This window comes from Callorhinus ursinus, unplaced genomic scaffold (genome assembly GCF_003265705.2).
Source record: "Callorhinus ursinus isolate GAN/ISIS: 27379988/994484 unplaced genomic scaffold, GSC_fseal_2.0 scaffold93, whole genome shotgun sequence".
Classification (NCBI taxonomy): Eukaryota; Metazoa; Chordata; class Mammalia; order Carnivora; family Otariidae; genus Callorhinus; species Callorhinus ursinus.
Window position 1 is genome coordinate 1,598,237 of NW_027397155.1, and position 23,713 is coordinate 1,621,949.

Genomic DNA, 23,713 nt, shown 5'->3' on the forward strand with positions numbered 1-23,713 from the left:
TATATGTGTTAATGTACCTGGGTTGCTAGATTTAGCCTGTTTCTTCCAAGTACATTTCAAAATTATATTAGATTTATACAGTGGTAGTTAATTTCAAATGCATCTGCATGTGCTTCTTGAGCATGTTGGCTGTGTGCATGACACATGTTGCTTAAACATTCAGCTTTTGAGAATGGCAAAAAAGCATTATTGTGAATGTCTTAAATAGCATTAAAAATTTACCAACATTTCAAATACTAGTACTGTCTTTACTTATTTATTTATTTATATTTAAATTAATATGATTAAACCATCCTAAGAGACAGTATGATCCTTGTTGGCTTGTAACTCTAGTTTTTATTGTCTTTTAGTTGTTACATAGAGCATCTGTTGAGGGGCTCTTTTAAAACAACAGCCAAGCACAGACTTTGGGGCTAAGAGGCAGAGCAGCATTCAGCCATGGACCTGCCTCCCTCTAACAGCTAGCAGAGGCCTCTGGCAGCTACATTCCCTTCTGGAGTCTTTCTGTGCCTGTAAAATGCTGAGCAGTCCTGGTGACCTACCTCCAAGGCAGCTGCCCTCCGGAACATTTCCTTGGAAAGCAGCAACCACCATTTTGAAATGTGAACAACCAGAGACTACACAGGAAAAAGGAAAAGAAAAGTCTGGAAGTCTTAGGTGGCTTCACAATTCAGCCTTTGAATGAAAGGAAAGATATGCAACTCAAGTTTTTCCCTTTGAATATTACTCTACTGAAATTATTTTTTCCAAACTGATTAGGATTTGAATTTTGTGTTTAATTTTGTTCATAGTGCAAACTTTATTCCCAGTTAAATTATCTTTGTGTGTACCTTCTTTCTCTAATTACCTTGAGGAACCCCAGCACCTACTGTAAGGAGAAAATGCTTCAGGATATCTCAAGATGCACAGATATGTTATTGGTGGAAAGATGGTTCTGTGGAGGACTTGGTTGGGGGAACAGGCTTGCTGAGATAAGTCAAACTGCTAAAAGCTATCTTTGCAGATCATAGGCCTGCATTACCCTGGCCAGAAAGATGGGGTGATTAATACTTTTTTTTTTTGGCCTATTTTTTGATTAGATGCCAGCTTTGTACTAAGAACTTGATGTGCTTTACCTTACAAGAATCTTACGAAGTAGATATTACTAGCTTCATTTTCTAGATAGGGAAATGAGTCTCTTACAGTGCTTAAACTCACATGGCATCTAATTGTAAAATGACAAGGGCTAGTCTCTCAAGCCCAAGGACCTCCTTGGGGCTAAAGAGTAAAAGAGAAGCCATTTCACAAAGAAGTAATGGTACTTGGAGTAGGATTTCAATAGATTTTCTGGTGAATTCCAGTTTGTAAGCATCTTGAAGGCTAGTTTAATAGAATGAATTGCATTGCGTTGGCTCCTTTTGAAATTTTAGGAGAACTGGCTTAAAGCTTGCGTTTCCTTACCAAATTAGGCTATTCCCTTTCTTTCCTAAACCAGAGTCCTTTTCAAGAGGAAAACTTACCTTCTTTCCTCTTGTAGTCCTCCAACTTGGAAGGAGAGCTTTGTAAGCTTCAAATTAATTACAAATTAAGTACCGTTGCCACATTGACTTCTTGCAGTTACACTATTGTTCACACTGATTGCTATCTTTCAGCTCTTTCCTACTAAACAATGGACTAGTTTCCTGCTCAGTTCAGTAAACTGAAAATGTGGGGCTACACCTAGTCCCTATTTTCTGGGAGGGCTTTTCTCCTGTATCTTTGCTTTGATGGAGGAATCTCTAGATACCGTATTTTTATCATTATTTTATTGGTTTAGATACTTTTATGACCTCTGAGAGGCACTGGTCTGCTATTCTGGGCAGGTCATGTCTTAGAAAAGTGAAGTAACTGTACATGTAACTATTTCTACCTGGGTACTTTCTTCCATCCTACCTCTGGACCTGATCATTTGTCACTCAGGACCTTGACGCGGCCCCTGTGAGACCCTCCCCAGCACTCTCCATTTGTGGGAGAGATGCCATTATTTGGTTCACGTTGTGCTTTGCAGTCACCTCTGCTCAGGTAGTACTGTTCTAACTGCTGTAGACATGGAGTGATTTTGATAGCACATTTTCACCTTCTTCTGGATTCAAAATCTGTTGATCTCCCTGTGTGTCTTCAGAACCCTATCACCCAGGACTTGATAAGTGTTTGGAAAATTGACCACACTTCTCTTGTCTCTTCAAAGGCTTTTTTCACAAGTATTGTCAGCTTGCAAAGAATTAATTCTATAGGATTCTAGAAACACAAATCAGGAACGATGCTATGTTTATATTTTTGGTTCTGTGTTCTAAAAAAATGAGGTTACCCGTCTCCAGAGTTCTAAAAGAGTGGTATATTTTCAACCTAATTTCCAGGTTGCGAATACTGAATACTGACAAAGCAGCTAATATGTATAAGAATATATTTCATATCGAATTTAAAATCACCTCTTCTAAAGTTTTTTTTTCTATTTCTCTGAGCAACTTTGCACATAATGTTTTGATTTTGGAGAAGACTTGGTGGGTACATTTGTTTTAAGAAGCGCCATAACATAATACTGCTTAGCATTCTCTCATAACTGTTTGTCTTCTCTAGTCTTTAAATTCAGAGGGCAGGAATGTACTCTATTAACCATTTTGTTCCCTGTATATAGTGTGATAGGTGATAAATAGACCTTTAATAAATTTCTGTAGAAGAAAGAAAATGAATAATATTCATTTGTGTGTTGTCCTGTTGTTTCATTGATGTGTTTCTGGGAGTATTGTTACCTTTATGTACTTAAAGTCTGTGGTGGACCCTCAGGCCGTATTTGTTGAATGACATGGTAGAAAACAATTGAGACTTTTAGATTTTATCTGGTTTGTTTATATTTTAATTTTTGTGTGAGACTGTCGAGGCCAAGATAGGGCTCAAAGTTCTAACTTTCAGAATTACTCAAAACTGAGTTATCTGTCAGGGTAAATAGTGAGCTTTATGACCGCAGTGGTTCCCCAAAGCCTGGAGAAGCAACAATGGGAATGAGTCTGGAGTGCTGTTAAGTTATGTCCTGCCTTCCCCTGTCTTTAGAACAGTGAGAGGCACGAGCCAAAGTTTAGATTAGGTGAACTCTCAGATTTCTCCCAGTCTCACAGTTTATGAGAGAGGAAGTGAGGAATGAGCCAAGGGATTTTGACTACTTTGTTGAGTGATAAACTGCTGTTTTAAGTAGTTCTGGGGTGTATATTTTCTTTTAAACTGAATGTCTTTCAAGCACTGGAAGCAAATTTATGACTCCATTTCCACATGCAAATCCAGCTGCCAGTTCCTTCAGTAAAATGCTTGAAGGTATTTGGTTGCAACCACTATAATGATTTCTTGGCAGTTTCAAAATTCTTTGAAATTCAACTTTTTAAACAAATGGTTAAATCTAGTTAGAAAACCAGAGCTAATCCTTGAAACTGACAGAGGGAAGTCTGTTTCTTTCTGAGGAAAACTGTGGTACTCTTGGGTAAGTTTGGCAAAGTATCAATTTAGTAAAATGTGCCTCGTTTTGTATTGCTTTACTCACACTCTAGACCTGACAGCAATTGAAAGCAGTTAATCTACATTTACATAGATATATACAAGAAACAAAGGGCAAAACTCCAGTAAACATTTTTTGTTAATCAGTATTGCTGGAATGTAATATCTTTATGTATATGGTTTACCGTTAAATCATTCAACTTCATGCCAGATATTCTTTTCGGAAATGGTGAATGATCTTGATGGATAAGATCTGGTTCTCCAAATTTTTTATAATGTATTCCACAGTGTGTAAAGGTACATTTAAGAAATTATACACATGCAGTACTATACTGATGTTTGGTGTCAAACACATGGCATAATATTAAATGATTAAATATTTGATTCACTTGGATCCTGCCAAAATATATTTCATGATGCTTTCCTTTGAAAATAATACAAAAGTATGCTTCATTATGGTAAGAATCTGTTAACCTATGATTTTCATACTGAAAACTTTCAACATTTGGAAGCACAGTTTTCTACTGAAAATCTTTAAAAGATTTCAATAGTTTTGATCCATTTTGTTAGAAGTATGAAAGTGTCAAAGTTTAGTAACGTTTCGAAGAATTGCTATTTGGTATTAGGGTTGATGACAATTTAATGGGCAATTTTTTAAATTGAAGTATAGTCAACACAATGTTAGATTAATGTCAGGTGTACAATCTAGTGATTCAATGACTCTATGCATTATGCTATGCTTACCACAAGTGTAGCTAGACAAATTTGCTTTATTTATAAATAAGGTGAAAAGCTGAATAAATACTGCAGTGAATAAATACTGCAGTGATGGCAACATTTCAAAACATCTGATTTCAAAAACTTAGATTTTTATGAGGCTGACAACTCCTACTAGGAATAGGACAAATGTAAGCTTTACCCTTTGCTTATGTCTGCTTAAATTTATTTGCAAATTCTGGTTTCTCTGTAAGTATTTTAAGCCATTTGTTCATATTGTGAGAATTAGCTTAATTAAAGCAGGTAAGTACATAAATCAGTTTAGGTAGGCACATGTAAAAGGGAAGATGCCATGTCCTAACCTTCGCATTGGTAAACACAGTGCATGGCAGGTGAACGTTGGACCTTGAAACTGAGTGGCGGTGTCACTGTTGCTTTGGATATTAAATAACAGTGGAAGTGGGTTTTCAGTTTTATTTATATAATTACAAATGTAAATAAAAATTCTATTTTTCCCAATATTCCAGTGGATCATCTTTTCATTTCATTTTGGAAGCCACTGGTTGACAGGGTAGGACCCGTATCAGCTGTTCAGTTGCCAGATTGGGTTTAGTGTTGAAGTTCTTCCATAGCAAGAGTAAAGTTTTAAGACAACTTTGTACCTTCCATGGTAACAGGTTGTAGTATTTATATTGTTGCTTTTTGAGTGTTTCATAACTTTTTAAACTCTTCACACTTCAGTGTCCTCTTTATCGTCATAGGAATCCAGTGAAGTGTGGGTTTCATTCCCATTATCAGGTGAAGAAACTGGGGCTTCTTAGTTGTGGCTTACTCAAGTTTACATAAATTATAAGTGGCAGAATAAGATTTAAAGGGCAAAGTCCTTTTTACTAAACTGCTTTTTTCTCATAGTGCATCACATAAAGTATTCAAATATTTGCCAAGTATATTATTAATCAGGGAAACAGTGGAACAAGTTGATTTGAAACCCCTCAGTGTCAAAAAAGCAATTGGGAGAGACGCAGGGTAAATAACTTGAGTTCTAAAATATCCCAGTCTGTTCTTTTTCAGATGGTTAATATTACTAGGGAAATGTAAATAAAATGAGTGGGAAGTTAAGGAGGGGTTTGAGAGTGTTTGGCAATCCAGCAGTAATTTTGAAGAAGCAAGTGGATAGCTATGGAATACTAGTAGTTTCCTAACCCTAAGGGCTGGCATGTGGAATTTCTTTACATTTTATGAAATTATGTATTTGTTGAAATTGGCATAAATAGAATCTTATACAATCTGTGCAAGACTGTATTGAGACACTGGTGTTTACATAAATGAAATAAATGAAAACTCTTAAAAAAATTTTTGGCTACATTTCAAGCTGGATAGTGTGGCCAAAACTTCAACTTCTGGATTGGTAATAATGTCAGAAATCACATAAGAAATATTTCATGAGAGCAGCAAAAAAAGACAGATACCATGAGAAGGTTCCAGGCAAGAAAATAACAGCACAGAGTGTGGTCCTCTCAGGCTGGAAGGTCATGAGCACTTGGCTTCTGGAGTAGTAAATCCCTCCTTTCTACTGAGTTCTGCACGGTGTTGTTAACAACTCTGTCCTACCTTTTATAAGGTAATTTCAGGGTCTCTCTAATATCTTGGAAGCACCACACTTCTCTTACAAACTTCATATCTTTTCTGAGTTTCTTGTGTTACTGCTAAATGGGACTTGGCATCTGTTGTTCTTTCTATTCTATTCTTCATTCATGTATTCACTCATTCCATAACTAATTGCTTCCTAATGCCAGTTTCCTAGTTCCTGAATAAACAAAAAGTCCTGTTCTCACAGTGCTTGTTTTTGAGGACAGAACAACCTCATAAGCTGCTGTGAAAATTAAATAGGTTAGTATATATAAAACAATCTATGAGGTGGAATCTTTTATCATCCTGATTTTATGGACGAGGACACAGAAAGGATAAGTAACCTGCTTAGGCTCACACGGCCGGTAAGTGGCAGAGCTGGATATAGTCTAGGCAGTCCAGCCAGAAAAACATATCCTAGACCTCTACCCACCTCCCATCAAAAATGGTAAAAAGACTTAACAAACGAAGGCAATATAAATACTTCACCGTGGGGAAGGACAGGTACCTGTTAGGGCTGCTAGAGAATGTAGATGGCCCTTAAAGTGCTTTGACAACAATTTGGACCTGATTCATGGGAGTCCATTAATCTTCTGCAACTTTTTTTTTTTTAAGGAAACAATGGGTGAAGCAATGATCCAATCACCTGTGAGCCCATATTTGAATTCTCTCTTCTCCATTTACTTTGTGAAGCCACTTTTTTTTTTTTTCATGAGAAGGGGAATGCCTGTTATCCCAAGGAATCATTTTGTGGCTCAAATGATACAGACAGAAACCCTTTGCAAATTGGGATTTAAACCTTTGGCTGCATGGCGTCTAGGTATCTCCTCTCTGTGTTGGGCAATTGACCAGTATGTTTACTTCTCTAGCTCTTTGTGAGAATACAAAAGGGTATGAAGAAGTGGTACGCAGTATGGGGAAGAACCCCTGGATCTAGGAGCCCTTGGTTATAAATTCTCATTTGACCACCTTCTTTAGGGCTCTTTTTTTTTTTTTTTTGGTCCCTGAGACTGTATTATCTCTTTGTTTCCTTGAGCCTCTAAGATTGATGAGTGACCTATGAAGTATTTATAAAGCATGAAGTGACAGGTAAATGTGGAGGTGCTGTCATGCTGTATGTCAATGAGGAATCTCGAGTCCTTAAACAGATCTGGTAAGAGAATGCAGTGAAACAAGTCATGCTTTGGTGAATTTTTTCCCCCTTTCGAAATAACAAGTCAGCCTTCCTGTCACAGGGAAAGCTCATTTGGTGTTATTAGACATGTTGCTTGTAACTATGACTCAGTTGTGTCAACCAGGTGTGCAAAACCACACTGATGAAAAACGTGGGGCCCAGTTCTTCCAACTTGAATGCCCCTAACTCTTTTGGTATGTAGGGAAAGTTATTTCATCTGTGATCTAAATTTCTGCCTAGATGGGGAAATTTCCCGGGCTTCTCCATCATGGTCAGCTTGTTGAACTGCATGATGTCATAATGAATTATTTACATCTGCTGCTTTCATTGAATTGTGAGCCTCTTCAGGTTTGGGCTGGGGCCACCTCAGTACATATGTGTGTGCATGCCTAGCACATGCACAATGCCTGAGAAAAATGTGCCCAATCAATACTTGATAAATAAGTGAAAGAACTTAGCAAAACACAAAATAGGTTGTATAAATAACAGTTTTTTTTCCAGAAAGTGCAATCCTAGTTCCAAACAGATGAGCCTTAGTAGCCTTTAACAACACCTGGACTATCCCTCAGGGGTGTCCTCTTGTAGGACTTTGTAGGCTGTGAGTCTCATTCTTAGGAAATAAGAGTATTTTTTTAAAGTGATTAATTTCACAAAATTTATGTAACACTCTTCATTTTATAAACAAGAAAATTCCACCCAGAGACCCATTTCACCTTTTGTTTCCATTTTTTAAAAACCATATTTCAGAAAAATTTTATGTATTTGTATTCAACTTAAGCACTGTCTTGTAATTTCTTTTTCTTCTTAACATAGGTTTGCTTTTTTTATGGTTCTGTGGAGGGATTGATGCACTTTTTCTTATAAGGCCAGATAGTAAATGTTCCAGGCTTTGTGGGCCTGTGTCCTCTGAGCAGCTGCGCAGTCCTGCTGCTGTAGCATGACAACAGCCGTAGACCGCACAGACACGAGGGGGCCTGGCTGTGCTCAGTAAAACTATACTCACAGAAGCACTCAGGCTGCTCTAGCCCTACTTTACCTACCTCTCTCCTACAGAACTACTATTTATCATGCAGAATGCTATATAATACTATTTGAGTTATTAATTTACTAAATTATTTTTATACATGAACATTTGGGCACTTTTGTTCTTGGTTTTGTTTTTAGGTTTTCTGTTCTCTTGCGAGGAGTGTCTTCCTATATTTAGCATTTTTTTTCATTTATGTGTATATGACAGTTTCTTTGAGATACATTTCAAGAACTCTTCAGTCTTGTGAGACTGCTTTCTAAAACCTCAAGGGTGGGGGAGCCTTGGCTTAGCCCTGCCTGGCCTGTCTGACAGCTGACAGCCGAGAAGGGAACATGATTGAGAGCCTGTGCCAGAGAGAAACGAAATACAACGCTAAAGGGTTTAGGTTACATCATACGAGGTTACCCATAATTACTGTGTTTCTGATCTATAAAAATAGCAGTCAAGTGTAGTTTTGAATAATATAAATTTTAGTGACCCCATACAACATACCCTCTGATGTCGCAGCTCAGTCATATCCTAGGCCTCTACTCAGTGTTCCGCATCCTGAGTTGGGGCTTTGGCAGGGACAGAAGGAGTGGTGAGCTGAACTCATGCAAGTGAAGATATTCTTAGCCAGAGGTAGATAGACAGGTCTCACAATATCATGAACCACAAATACAGATGCAAAGTGTAAGTATCTATGAGTAGTCCATAGTAACTTATTCTGTGCTGGAGAGCTTAGTGGGTGGTGAAGCCTAGGATTCAAATCCAGCTCTTTGGGATTGTAAAGCCAGACAGTTTTAACTCCATTCCTAAAGAGATGATTTAAATTTAGAGAGAGTCAGATGCAATAAGGTAATTTTACTTGATGTATAGTTTAGCCCATACATGCCTCTGAACTCAGGGTTTCCAAACCACAGGCCTATTTTTGTTTGTTTTGTTTTTTAGATTTTTATTTCAGAGAGAAAACACAAGCTGGGGAGACAGGCAGAGGGAGAGAGGGAGAAGCAGACTCCCCGCTGAACAGGGAGCCCAATGCTGGAGCTCCATCCCAGGACCCTGGGATCATGACCCAAGGCGAAGGCAGACACTTAACTGCAGGAGCCACCCAGGCACCCCTCACAGGCCTGTTTTTGTAAATAAAGTTTTATTGGTACACAGCCTAGTTCATGCATGTCTGTATTCCCTATACATCTTTTATATGGCAGTGGCAGAGTTGAGTGGTTTTGACAGAGGCCTTATAGTTTGCAAGCCTTAAAATATCGATTTTTCTGGCTTTTAAAAAAGAAGCTTGCCAACCCCTGCACACAGGTAAAGTACTATCCGTCATGTTAATTAGGAGTTTGCAAACGATAGCCCATGAACCAAAAATAACCTACTGTGTACTTGTGGAAAGTATTGCAACACAGCTGACCACTGTGCCAGTTTGTTTATGTGTTGTCTGACTGCTTTTGGGCTTTTGTTCCATTAGATTAAGTCAATGCCTGAAATCGGCCCAAGTCCCTCCTCATTGAAATTTAGCGTGATTTTTTCCTTTCTTCTTCCCAAAACTCTGTGCTCTCATTCTGGATTATGTGTCCCTCCTCTATGAGGAGATGTTATAATGTGAGTGTTTGTAAGCTCTGGAGCTTAAGTATGAGTTCAAATCCCAGGTCTGTCACTTTGTAGGTGTTTTTCAGTATTAACTTTCAATGAGACAAAGGGCCAGATTTGTGAAATTAAATGGAGAGCATATTTAATAATCAGGTTCCTCTTAGCTCCCCCGTAATCAGAATGTTCTACTCAATGGTGAGGTTGACAGAAGAAAGGATTTTGTTGTTGTATGGAAATGTTTCACTCTTTGTTTTGTAGTTTGCCGGGGTCCATCTTCTGTGAGTAGAAAACTATATTCTGACAGCCCAAGCAGAATTTTGTTTCTGCCACTTCACAGCTCTGTTTCCTTAGGAGCTCCATGGCCTCTCTGAGCTGGGCCTCCACTCCTTTGCTGGTAAAGTGGGGTTATGGAAGCCTCCTTCCTCATAGGGTTCCTGTGAGGATTGAAGGAGGGAACTTTGGTAAAATGCCTGGAATGTGGTAGATGCTCTAAAAATGTTTCTTTCCCTGCGTTTGATTCCCAGAAGTGTTTTCTTATGTAAATTTTGTTTGGCACTCAGTGATGGTAATCATAGAAAAGTTTATTTCTCATCCTTTTCTAGGCTAATTCTCAGAATGTAACCTCTCAGGGTGAAGTTTTTATTTTGGTTGGCAGAGGCTGGTTCCCAAGATGAAATGAAAAAGGAGCATCTTGACTGTGAATGGGAGCCAGGGAAATGGACCTGAGAGATGAACATCAATTCACTTGACGTTTCCTTCCCTGTTTTGATTGTAGTATAAAGAAGAGGGTCACACGGTAACCAGTTACTGCAACGAGACCCTGCCTGGATGGGTGCATGACGTGCTGGGCCGGAACTGGGCTTGTTTTACTGGAACCAAAATGGGAACCATCCCTGAGAAAGTGAAGGTGAACACAGCACACTCTGAGAGGCTCCGGGAAAAGTGAGTCGTCACCAGTGGGAGATACATTTAGTTTTGTTTTAGAGTATGTAGCAGTATGTGTCTAGGTTAGTTCTTGGAAATTTTTTTTTTGATTATATAAAATTTATTTGACTTAGAAACAGAAGCCATATTCTATAAAAATTCACTGGTGTTGAGTAATGGAACTGAGAGGAGAAAGTATTTTTTTCACAGCACTCTGAAAGTAATGGACCAGTGATGGCTTTAAAGGAAATTTATATGAGAGAGTATAGAATTGCAGTGACTAATAAAGAAAAATCATTTTATTATTGCCATGTGATAACATGTTGTAGAACACTCGTAGGTACGTGTTTATGTTGCAACAAATGTAGGTGATACTAACTGAAATAAATTTTACACAAGGCAGTGAATAACCGAAATAAAAATTCTTAGTATTGATGGAGTGTAGTAGTTTGCTAGGGCTGCCATAAGGAGCCCAGACTGCGTGGCTTATGCAACAGAAATGTATTTTCTCACAGTTCTGTAGGCTACAAGTCCAAGGTCAGTGTCAGCAGGTTTGGTTTTTTGGGAAGCCTCTCTCCCTGACCTGACATGTCCACCTTCTCCTGGTGTCCTTACACGGCCTCCCTCTGTCTGTGTCCTGCTCTTTTTCTCATAAGCGCACCCAGTCATATCAGGGTTGGGACCACCCATATGACCTCATTTTACCATAATTTCATTATTAAAGGTCATATCTCCAAATATAGTCACTTTCAGAGGTACTGGAGGTTAGGACTTAAACCTGTGAATTTTGGAAGGACACAATTCAGCTTACAACATGCAGTTAATGTTTTTGTTAAGTGAGGTTCAGTTTAAGTAACTGAACCACACAAGAGATTTCAGATTTTATTCACTTGGAAGGGAAAGATAAATGGATATTAATGGTAGCAATTCTTCCTGTTTCATTTAGTTTGTCAAATCCATGGAAAGGACACATGAATAAATCATCCCAAGCCAGGCCATGCTGGGAGTGAATGATTCTGTAGTAGAGAGGTTGGGGACAAGAGTTTAAAGGGACAAATTGTTCTTGTCTGGGAAGGTACTCACCAAGATCTAAACTAATACATCCCCTCCATTTTGAATTTACCTTTTAAATTGCTTTGCTTGACTTGATCCTTGAACAATACATTTCCTATTAAACTGTTCACTTTTCACCCTACCATTTAGGAGGTACTATGTACTAATGTGTTCTTTTTGATTATTTCAAATGTTGCCTCATTTAATGAAGAAGCTACCAGCTGGAGTGCTCAGAACCTATGTTATTGCACCTATAAAATGAACATTGGGGACTAAATTACCTTCAAGGTCCCTTTCAGCTCTTAATGATCTGTCATCCCGTAGTAAAGTACGTTATTTTTAATTTACTTGGATCTTAAACACTGAAAATAAGTGTTTAAGACCTACCTTGTTATTATAACGCACATGTCAGTGTCTGATATTTGCTAGACGTCAATGATAAAGCAAGGGAAGTAGGGCTGAGTTACTGTTGCTCGAATACTTCAAAATCAATAGTGACTCATTAGTAGAAAATACTTCAAAATACACATTTACAATTTAAAATTTTATCCCCTTGTTTAAAGAGACAAACAACTGTAACTTGTTTTTGTTGTTGTACAAGTGTTGTCAGAAATATGATATAGGCAGTTTTAAAATCTCTTTAGTAAAGGTACTTCTCTGGTTTCATACTTTGCAACAAGAAGGGAAGAACTTTGATAAAAACATAACGTTCTGAATATAGTTGCCCATCTTTCTTATTATCTTCAGTGCTTCCAGGTTTTTTGACTATGTCAAAATACTTCCTCAGTGAACATCTAAATAAAAAGAGAAAGAAAAGTTCATAGTATGGCTAGATGTTCTCAGATTAGGTGTATCTTGCCCTGCATGGTTGGGAAGTCTTGGATAATGAGTCACACTTGAGTGACGGAATCTTCTCTAAGTAGAAATAATATGGTGTGTATTCTGTAATTCCTAGCATCTGGCACATAGGTTTGATACATGTTTGAATTGTGTGACTATCTTTTTGCTTTGTAAACATGCTCTTTGTGTTGGATTTATCTGTATCTGTACCCAAGCATTTGATAACAGGGAAACCAGTGCTTCTCAAATTTTAATGTTACTATGACTCAGCTGGGAATCTTGTTAAAATGTAGATTCTGACTTAGGTGGTTTGGATTGGATACTTAGAGGGCTTTCAGGTGCTGCTGCTAATACAGGACTCAAGAACCAAATTTGAGTAACAAGGATATAAACCCAAGTCCAATGTGATAATTTTTTTGCATCCTATGGTAATAATGTTTGCCATGTTATATGTACGTGATACACAGTTCCTGCCGTCCTCTCCTTTTATTATTATTACAAAGTTAGAAAGGTTGCATTGTAGAAATTGTAGAGGGTGGGGAAAGGTGGTGATCCTGCATTGTCACTCAGATAACCATTTTCAGCATTTAAAGAAGAGTATTTATAATATAAATATCCTTTCACAAAACGGTTAATTCTATCTAAACTTCTTTGATACCCTTTTTTTGTTATGTTAATCACCATACATTACATCGTTAGTTTTTGATGCAGTGTTCCATGATTCATTGTTTGCGTATAACACCCAGTGCTCCATGCAGAACGTGCCCTCTTTAATACCCATCACCAGGCTAACCCATCCCCCCACGCCCCTCCCCTCTAGAACCCTCAGTTTGTTTTTGAGTCCATAGTCTCGCATGGTTCGTCTCCCCCTCCGATTTCCCCCCCTTCATTCTTCCCCTCCTGCTTTCTTCTTCTTCTTCTTTTTTTTTTTTTTAACATATAATGTATTACTTGTTTCAGAGGTACAGGTCTGTGATTCAACAGTCTTACACACTTCACAGCGCTCACCATAGCACATACCCTCCCCAATGTCTATCACCCAGCCACCCCATCCCTCCCACCCCCCGCCACTCCAGCAACCCTCAGTTTGTTTCCTGAGATTAAGAATTCCTCATATCAGTGAGGTCATATGATACATGTCTTTCTCCGATTGACTTATTTCACTCAGCATAATACCCTCTAGTTCCATCCACGTCATTGCAGATGGCATAAACTTCTTTGATATCCTGCCTTATTATTTAATGTAGTGTGAACACTCTTCCATATCACTTGTTAATATTAAAAATAAAACTGCCAATTATTTTACCAGCAAAATATGGTTTTATTCGGGAATAGCAGGGAACCGCAACTGGAACAAGCAAGCTAAGGCAAAAACTGTAGGCAAAGCTGCAGAACAAAGGAGAAGCAGACTCTTTTATAGAGGAAAGGAGGGAGTTGGGAAGGCTCTTAAAACAAAAAGTCCATTGGAATCAACTGGGAGTTGGAAGTATAGTGGCTTCTCATTGGCTGAGCTGTGGCAATCTCTCATTGGCTGGACTGTGTCCAGGGGAAAGTTGTGACTATCTCTCATTGGCTGGGCTGTTCCTCTTACTGGAATAGCAAAGTGTATCCACATGCAAGGTCCCTCCCTATCTTCCTTTACAAATCCTACAAATCTTTGGATTTGTAATTGATGAAGAGTGGTAGGGCATGAGAGCTAGTTTCCCTGCCAACCTCCCTACTCCATTTTAGTGAGGTTTCCCTTAATTAATAGTCACACACTGAATGATGTTCTGTACATTTTTACTGAATAAACTAGATAGTAAATGAAGTACCATTATTTCTTTAATTGTTCCTTATCTTAAAACATTTATTTAGGTTATTCACAATTTATCACTATTACAAAAGTGTTTCATTGAACATCCTTATACATACATCTTAGTTAACTTGAATTTTTATTTTTATAGGAGTCATTCCAATTCCAGGCTGTTAGTATACGTGTGCCTCTCCTCAGGCAACGGTGAAGAATGCTTTTTGGACCCTCCTCATAGGTTGTCTCTTCATGTATGAACCAAACCCAAATTTGCTTTGGTGCCAGAAAAACTGACTTTTGTTTGAACAAAAGATGTCAACAGAAACTACTATAAACAACAGTTTGTTTGAAATATGAGGAGCAAGGAGGAGGATGCAGTTCAGAAGCCTGATAACTTTAGAGCCAGATTAAGGGGATTTTTCAGATCAAAAATTGATTACACAGCTTTGCGCAGTGGCAGTATCGTAGCCAATGAGGTTTATCCGAGGCGCGATTATTGCTAATTGAAAAATTGATTACATTTATTTCTAGAGAGTCTGATGCAGTTACTCATGGCTCCCAAGGATTCTTGAGCTGGGTTAATGGGGGCATATTCTGAATGCCTCACTACAAAATAACTTGAGTCCAGTGAAGTTTCATGAAAGTTAAGAATATTTCAAGGATCCTTAATAGTTTGGTTTTTGTTTTCTGAAGTTGGATTTTTTTATCTGATCATTTCAGTTTATCTAAATTTTGTGTTCCGAACATGTGATGTTTGACTATACCATTGACTGTTAATAGAAATTCAGTATTATATGACCCCCCCCCCCGCGCTAATACACTAAAAATGTAGAATAAAGATTATTTTGGAGATTTGAATAAAGTGGTTCAGTTGCATCACCAAAAAAAATATATATATATTACCTTCAATTACATCAAGAGGGTAACTGGCGCTACCTTATTTTTGTTGGCAGCTCTTCTAATAAGCTCTACAGATATAACCACGAGTTTGTGAAAGCAATCAATACCATTCAGAAGTCTTGGACTGCAACCAGATACACGGAATATGAGACTCTCACCCTGAGAGACATGATGAGGAGAGGTGGTGGCCAGAGAATCCCAAGGTAATAAAGCATATCCCTTTATCACTTCACTAATAAAGCTGTTTGTGTTGAATGCCACCCTTCCTTCCAACCTGCTGTCCCTGGTTTGCCCACCATTTTATTAGTCATTGCAACCTAAACTTTTTAGGGTATCTTTGTTCCGACTGTCCTCCTCTCCTTTCCATAGATCTCTGGTGCTCTCTGAGTCCTGTTGATGGGTCTTGCTTTCACAGCATCTGCCATTTCCATCATTCCCCGGCCATTTTCTCTACACCAGTGTAGGGTTTTGTCATTTTTCTGCTGCATTATGGATCAGCCTTCCACATCCTGTCTCTCTAGTCCTGTCCCTTCCAGCCCCCATTCTCAGCCATTCCCTAAAATGCTAGTTTCATCTTCCTGTATCTGGCTATGGCTGTGCTGCCACCTGTTATCTCATGAATACATTTCACCGGGTAAGCCATCTAAATTTGACCACGCCTATATTAGTACCATGACTTGTTTTCAAACAAGATGACACACAATTACCGAAATCTTTGCTTTCAAGTTACCTCTGTTCATGCCACTCCCTTTGCTTCAAGTATCCCTCACCTTGCCTACAATAACTGTCAGATTTGTCACCTGTAAAAAATCTCAAAACCCTCTCTGTTATAAGGTCCAGCAAAAAAATTCCTTCTCATAGATCAATGTACCTCTACTACCCTCAGCCAGAATTGACACTTCCCATCTTTAGCTTACATACCCCATGTCATACTTCTTACTTTAGGAGATGGGGTCAAAAATACTTTGAATTTACATAGTCAGGAATTTGGCAGATTTTTAAAAATTTCCTCCAAACTATAGCTGGATCTATCAGAATATATGGTCCCTTAACATGGGTTAAATGGCCAAGGATAGTCCTGTTCTGGGAAAAATTGGTATAACCGAAGGGCAGAGAACTGGAAACCAATATGGAGTCACCGGGACTCAATAAGCTAGTTAGGCAGGTTATTTTCCCTCTTAATACATTGAAACATTTTCCAGTTTTCAGAGAATACAATGATTATTTCTTAATATCTATAGAGTTTTTGGTTCAGATTTTGTTTGAACAGGCCACTAATTAATTAACTAAAATACATTTCTAATTTTTACATTTGCAGACTAATAATCCTAACACTCTGACATTTTTCAACTGCAAGGCTGTATGGAGAATTTTCCTATCTCAACTGATAGCATTCTCTCATTATTCTGCCCCTTTCTCAAAGGATCTCGTACAGTATTTCTCAAAGTGTATTCTAAGGAATTTCTAGTCCATGGGACACTCTGGTTAATGGAAATTAGGAAAGGGAGCATGTTGTGTCCCTTCTCAGGTTCGCTAAAGTGATGGAGTTATACTGTGCATGTGTGAGACAGGAAGTCGAGAACTGTTTAGTGAAAATCCAAAGGAGCGTGAGAGGAAGAGGTGTCAGCATTTGGTCCTGGAGCTCCCGCCTAAAAGATCTGAGCCTTAGACATGATTGCTTGGCAGTGCATCATGGGCCATGCTGCTTTTACCTTGATGCCCTCCACCCAACCACTTTTATTTTAGGAAAGGGCTAGCTTTATGAAGGGCTGCTTTTAAGGTGAAGGCTCCATAGAAATTTAAAGATCGAAGATAGAATTGAGTGAAATGGGAAATACCGAAGCAAACATTGTGGTCTGGCTGTCTGGTTTTCATTAGCATTTTTGTATATAAATTAGTCCTCTTAGAAGAATCCAGTAACATAATAGAATCTCTCAGAAATTCTTAACGTGAGGTTTAGGGAGTCATTGAGACTGCCAGAAGTGTAGAAAAATGCATTAGGTATGGTCATCTGCCTGAGTTCAGAGCTTTCACCAGATTCTTAAAGAATCTAGACCCAAATGATTAAGAGCCTATAATGTATAGTGCACCAGTAATGTTTGCAGTCTTGTCTGCCTCACCAATTCCTCTTTCACTCTTCATTTTCACATCATTGAGACTGATTGTTTTGTGATGTTAAACTCTTTGACAAATGTCACACAGCTAGTAAGTGATGAAACCACTTGTAGGAGGTCAGTATGACCCTAAGATACCTGCTCTGAAATTACATTTTGCTACCAAACTTCAATTCCTTCTTTATCTTTTAAATTACTTAGTGTATCCTTAAGTATATACAAGACAATTGGTTAATATCTGTTGATTGATCAAATCTTTTGGCCTCTCAGTGTGAGATCCCAGAAACTCTTTATTCAGTTCTAAAATTGTTCGTACCCTAATTTTTACTTATAAATCTTAAAGGAAGTATCCAAGATTTGTTTCTTGGTTTGATTTTTCCCCTGCCCTATATATACAGTTTTCATGGTGCATAGCTTTTTTATGTACCTTGGCTATTCCATGGGTATTATCCAAGTTGTATGTTTTATAACATTACAGCTTCTTTTTACTTGTGATTCTAATTATTGTTTCATGTCTCTTAATACTGTCCTTCATATGGTCAAATAGCACCTCATGTTCATCTCTGTGTCATATACAGCTTCCAGCAATGTCCCTGGCTTAGTTAATATTTTAGTGAAAGTTGACATTTCTTTATGGAATGTGCTGTCTATTTTTATAATTCTCAAGGTTATGATGGCTATTAATATGTGATTCTTTTTTCTCTCCTCTATTTTAGCTCCCTTCCATTGTGTCCTAGCCTTGACTTAACAGCCTCTCTAAAGCATGTGCGGAAGGGAGCTCCTTGGGAGTAGTTGCAGAGGACACGAAGAAGTCCAGAAAGAATCTTTACCAGTGACTAAATTGGAACCTGGGCACAGGATAACCACTGAAAAGTTAGAACAGTGCAGTCTGGCTATTGCCAAGTTGAATGAGAAATCCAAGTAGTTACAGGATCAGAAAGATACACATTATCAGGGTATAATAGTAGTGTCCTAACTACAGAATTGATGGAGCCTAGGAGTGAGTTTTCCTTGGGGGTTCGTGAGCCCGGGCTGCTGTGGGAGCAGTCCTTAAATTAAGAGGGAAAAACTCCTGAAGGGATTTCTTCTAAACAGGGGCAATAGGCAATTTCAATGGAGCAGCGCAAAGACCTGGAACACTGAAGTCATGTAGCTGACTTGGGAAGCACCCAAGAAATCTAGTGTGTCTAGAGCTAGAATGCTGTTTGTTTTTCACTGCTAATACAGAGAAGCTTGTAGAACAATTTTCTCATTTCTAGACAATGTGTCTATCCATCGTTCCAGGCAACTCTGCTTTTCATGTCTTACTTTGCAACCATATCGTGTAGGCTGCAGGTCAATAATGATGAAGTATTTTTGTCTGTTGTTGATGGAGCTGGTCAGTCTACTTTATACTTAGACCTCTAATTTCTGTGCCTGCTTCCCTTCTTTTCCAGCTGCCTCATCATCACTACCAGCCATGTCCTGAGTCAAACCTCGGTAGTTCCTCTCTTTTCCTTCATAGGCCATCTTTAACTTCCCATGTGTCTATTTTCTTGGCCAAAATCTGTTTAAGAAAATGCAGCTATTTAAGCATACTTAAAATAGCATCTCTGTGATGGACAGAACCAGTGTCATTTCATAGAAGAAAGTTAATAGATCCTGAAAAAGACACAGATAATGAAAGCCACTGACAAAACTTAGTTGTATAATTGACACATTGCATAATGGACACGTTGTGTAATGGAAACTCTGATGGGACAAGTGCTCTTTGGGCCTGAATCTGGATTCTAGGCAGCCAGGTAGCTGAAGTCACGGAATTAAAGGTGAGGAAGTCATCCTCAATGGAAAGACTCTATATTGAAGTCAGATGTGTATTTCCATCCCAGGCCCAAACCCGCACCCCTGGCCACTGACTTACAGGAGAAGATGTTACGTTTGCCAGCATCGTGGGATTGGAGAAACGTTCATGGTACCAATTTTGTTAGTCCTGTTCGAAACCAAGGTAAAAAGGTCTGATTTTTAATTTATTCATTCTGAAATGTTTATTGAACATTTACTATGTTCCAGGCTCTTTGGTAGAGTCTGGGGATACAGAGATGCAACAGGCATGATCCACTTTAGTAAAGAAATGGAATATATTTGGCCAACGGCCACCTCTTCCTTTTTGTATCCATCATAGACTTGGATAATAGATAATCTCTCCAGCTGAGCCCAGCATTCTTGAGTATCCTTCTCAAAATACGTTCTAGCTAGCTAATGAAATTAATCAGTAGTAGGTAAGACAAACTCCTCTGCCCTCCCCAGTAGGAGAGACTCATGTAGAAACGAAGGATTGCATAGAATTAAAATTGGTCTTCCTTCTACAAGTGGTTTGGTGGAATCCTTCTTTGCTACTTGTCCATCCATTCTCCACCTCCCCCTGCCCCCCATCATTTAGTTTTTAGTTACTGTAAGAGCCCAGAAAAATGGATCCTTTAATTTTTTTTTTCTGGTAAAGCAAATTTTTTGAGCTGTGTAAGGACCTTTTTAATTCACTTTATGTCAGAACATGACATACGATGCTAAGTATTAACCCCACTTCCTGAATGGTGGCCTTGCACAGCCCAGATTTACCAAAAGTATCACTCTAATTGCATTTTACCTATTATTTTTGGAAATTTGATCCAGTATGAGTAGATTTAATAACTCTTCTTCTAATAGTACTTGATAGCAAATTATCTTGTTATCCTAAATTTTAGCCAACAATGACTCAGAGAATCATTTATACCATACTCAGGTTTATTCTAAGCTCATTTTGAAGATAATTATAGTACACATAACTGATTTGTTACTATAAAATAGGTGTAGTATTTGCTGTCTGAAAACATTCTGATTAGTGTCTCCTGAGATGATTATAAATTAATAACACCCAAAGATAAATTGTCCTTCCCCTTTCCTAGAAACTCAATGACAATCAGCCCCTCGGACTGCTCGGCATTCACCACCAGCCCTTCAGTTCCATGCTCGCTGAATTCTTGCCAAGTGTTCTGAGCATGTGGAGCTTTGAGCAGGTCTTGGAGCAGCCAGCCAGCTGCATTCCTGTCCTACAGATGACATCAGAGATCTCATCTCTTTGTCTTTGCTTTTACAAGTTCTTCTGGGACTCTTCAGCTCTAGAGAAATTATGGGTCCTGAAAATTCTCCCCTGCCTTTCCTTTCCTGGGGAGGGCTTCTTTGGAAAGGAGGGTTAGGAAGTGAGAGAACTTTGAAGGTAATTGAGGAATGAATGGGAAGTGAAATTAAAGGGTTGATGTTAAGAGAGGATTAAAATTTACTCTGTCATCAAACAGATTCCCTGTACCTATCTGACAGGATTAAGTAAATAATGCAATGTCAAGCATTGATTATTGAAAGCCTGGCACGTGGCTGCTTTTGCTATATTACAGAGTGTTTATAGAACATCTAACATGTGTTAAGATTTTTTTTAATGGCTGGGGATATAAAGACAACTGTGGCATGGCTCTCAGCCTAGGGACTTGCAGTTTAGCAAGATCTGCAAGCAAAATATTAAAATACCATAGGGTAAATACTTAATAAAGTGTTTTTTTTTTTTTTTTAATTCATCAGGAGCATAGGAGAAGGTCAAAAGAGAAGCTTAGTTCCACTCACTTCCCGAAAGATACAATTGACTGATGACAAGACAATAATTCAGGGGCAGAAATTAGACTTTTTAAAGCCAAATTCTTTGACATTGGTTTTCTTGTAGCTTGGCAAAAGCTGTTGTCTCTGATTTCCATATTGTTTGAGTGCTATAAATATGATTTGTACAGACATGGGCAATTTTTAAAGGTTCCTCTTTTGACTTCCTTTTGTTTTTTTTTACTTTAGGTTGGGGAAAAATTAGTTATTTTCTCTTCTTAAATACGGGGCTACTTGGAAATTTCCATTCACTTTAGGAACACCAGCATTCTAGAAAACCAGAATTCAGAATTACCCAACTTAAGGGAATTCACAACTTTTCTGTATTCAGAGAGCAAATCAAGATTAAGGGAAAAAAATATTGGGAGGACAAATGAGGTTTTACCTTTATACTTGAAATCAGCTTTAAGTACCAGCTGTTTAGCTAGATCTCTTCCAAGTGTGAGAGGGAGGAGAAGCTAGGAAATTGGAAGACTTGGACTTTCTGGGTTCTTCTCCCCACTATGCTGTCTTTATTTATGATTGTATCTTCAGGAGAGAAGGGGAGTGTCTCTCAGGTCACATTAGTTAGGAAGTGCAGTGTTTTCCTACTGTCTAAACTCTAGTTCATTTAAGCCTTGTTCTAAATACCATCTGTACCCTTAGAGCTGGAATGCAGAGACCTCACACTCTGTTCCACGCTGTTCATTTTACACACAAGATAAAAAGAGATGCCAGGAAGGTCCAGTGATATGCCCAGGGTCCCACGGCCGAGTGATGGGCTGAGGATGAAGACTCCCGATTCCTTACTCTTAGCTCAGCGTGCTCTCCCCTGTAGGGAAGCTGCAGCCTAACACTGTTAAACCACGTGAGAATCCTGTTTACCTATTGGGGATTGTGGAAATATATTTACTGCAGACCTCTGGGTCAGATTCCCCTTATTCTTTATTACGCTCTAGTCTTCTTAAGGGATAATAGTCCTTTTACAATCTACATTCTGGCCTTGACTGTTTGAAAAGAGGCATTAATTTCCTTGGCAGCTGACACCTTCTTCTGGGAACGTCAGTGGCTTGAGGAAGGTCATCTCTTTACCTCATTCCCCTGGTTTCTCTGTTCACAGCACATTCTGAGTCCTTGGATGGACACATGGCCTCGCCCTCCCACAGTGCTGGATGGTCCCATGAGGAGCGTTCCATGCTTAGTAGCAAGAGCGATTATTTCTGTGGCCACCGTGGTTCAGGAAAGCTGGATGACCAAAATGGGGCCATTTCCAGATACCTGGGAGGTTATTTATTAGAAGACACATGAAAGGAACACTGACTTTGTCAGTTTACTATTGCTAATCTAGTTCTTTGACACTCTGTCGTTTGAAAGAGGGGTTCCCAAGGATAGTGTTACTTGGATGGTTCCAAAAACAAATTGTGCCAGTTAACTTTGGCATGGTTAGTGACTAGATGATGAGGAAGAAAATTTGAAAATTCTTTAAAGTAGATGCAGACCTATGAACTGAAAAGAGCACAAGTTGCATTAGGAGACACTTAGCCACTAGCACCTGCCATCTGTTAGTTTTGGGACTTTGGACAGGTCATTGCTTCTTTCTGAGTCTCCGTGTATACATTATCAAGTCAATAGTACACTAGATGAATTCAAGATCCTCTCCCAAGCGTTTGTCCTAATCTTCATAATTGAGGTGATCTCTTGGCAGCAAAAGCAGTAGAAGGTATGGATAAATCTGAGCTATTTATAGGGAAAAGTTTGGGGAACATCTGAAATGGGAGAGTTAAAGGGTAGTTAAACTCTGATAGACCCTAGTCCAGGACCTGTGGTGTTGTTGAACCTCGCCAGAGGGCTCCCAGTAGGTTCGGCCTCCCTGATAGCCTAGAAACAAGGAAAGGTTGACTGCTTCCGATGAAGTCACTCTTTTTCCTGGTTGTAAATATGTGTCTACTTGTTCCTAATTTGAGTCTTCTTTCTATAAACATACATGGAGTTTCTTCATTGCATCAGGCACATAGATGAAGAAGGCACATGTCCTATGTACGCTCAAGGAAATTCACAGTTTAGTTTGAGGAAAGCAATATAAGTAATTCAGGAAGAGTTTAGGATGTTGGAGGCTGAGCATACAGTGTCCCGGCTTTCGTTTGCACTCAGGGAGGAACATGAATCGACATTACCTGGGGAAGGGAAAAACAGTGCCCTGATGGTATTCTAATGCATTGTGTTCTTTTGAATACTTCTCTCTCTAAGGAAGGCAGTACTAAATTACTAAATTCAGATTTATTAAAGAGAACAAAGGCAACACTTTGCGTAGGATGATTTTTTTCATGTAATGCTGTCCATTAATCTTACTGTACGTGCATAAGGGAGTGGCTCACCATTCAAATAATTTGGTAAATAATATATTAGTGCATTGAATAACATCAGTTGTGTATAACTACATTTAATACCAATGTTTGGGATTTGGTACAAGCATATCTCCATGTAGAATTTATATCAGTGGTAGAGGTAAAAGAGGCTCTATAGTAATAGAGATATTAAAATTATGTTCATTTTTTTTCTAGAATTATAACAAGTTGAAATCCCAGCTTTGTTACATGCATGCCATATTTTCTTAAATGTATGTATGTATTTACCCACATCTGTTGAGGAAACACAGAAAGATAATATTGTCCATATAAATTACCTCATAACAAAACATTCTTCCTTCTCTTGAAATAGCAACTATATTCCTAGCATGTGCTTCTTAAATACATTTATTTTGTCTTCAACAGAGCATCCAGGTATTAAAGCAGTTCTCTTTTCCCTGCTCCCCGACCTCCATTCAGCTA

The 23,713-nt window shown here is 38.6% G+C and overlaps 1 protein-coding gene and 1 pseudogene across 4 annotated transcripts in view; both read left to right on the top strand.

Moving 5' to 3' along the window:
* Window positions 1–23,713, top strand: part of CTSC (cathepsin C) — a 35,158-nt gene that overhangs the window by 8,260 nt on the left and 3,185 nt on the right. For 2 of the 4 annotated variants that reach the window (XM_025894064.2, XM_073888712.1), the window contains exons 3-5: window positions 10,399–10,565; window positions 15,186–15,335; window positions 19,115–19,230. In XM_025894064.2, the coding sequence (XP_025749849.1) occupies window positions 10,399–10,565; window positions 15,186–15,335; window positions 19,115–19,230 (433 nt within the window). Of the gene's footprint in view, window positions 1–350; window positions 2,714–10,398; window positions 10,566–15,185; window positions 15,336–19,114; window positions 19,231–23,713 lie in introns of those variants that run through there. The other 2 variants (XR_003212535.2, XM_025894066.2) reach the window with 1 other exon arrangement.
* On the top strand, window positions 14,675–14,827 carry LOC112840636 (U4 spliceosomal RNA; annotated as a pseudogene).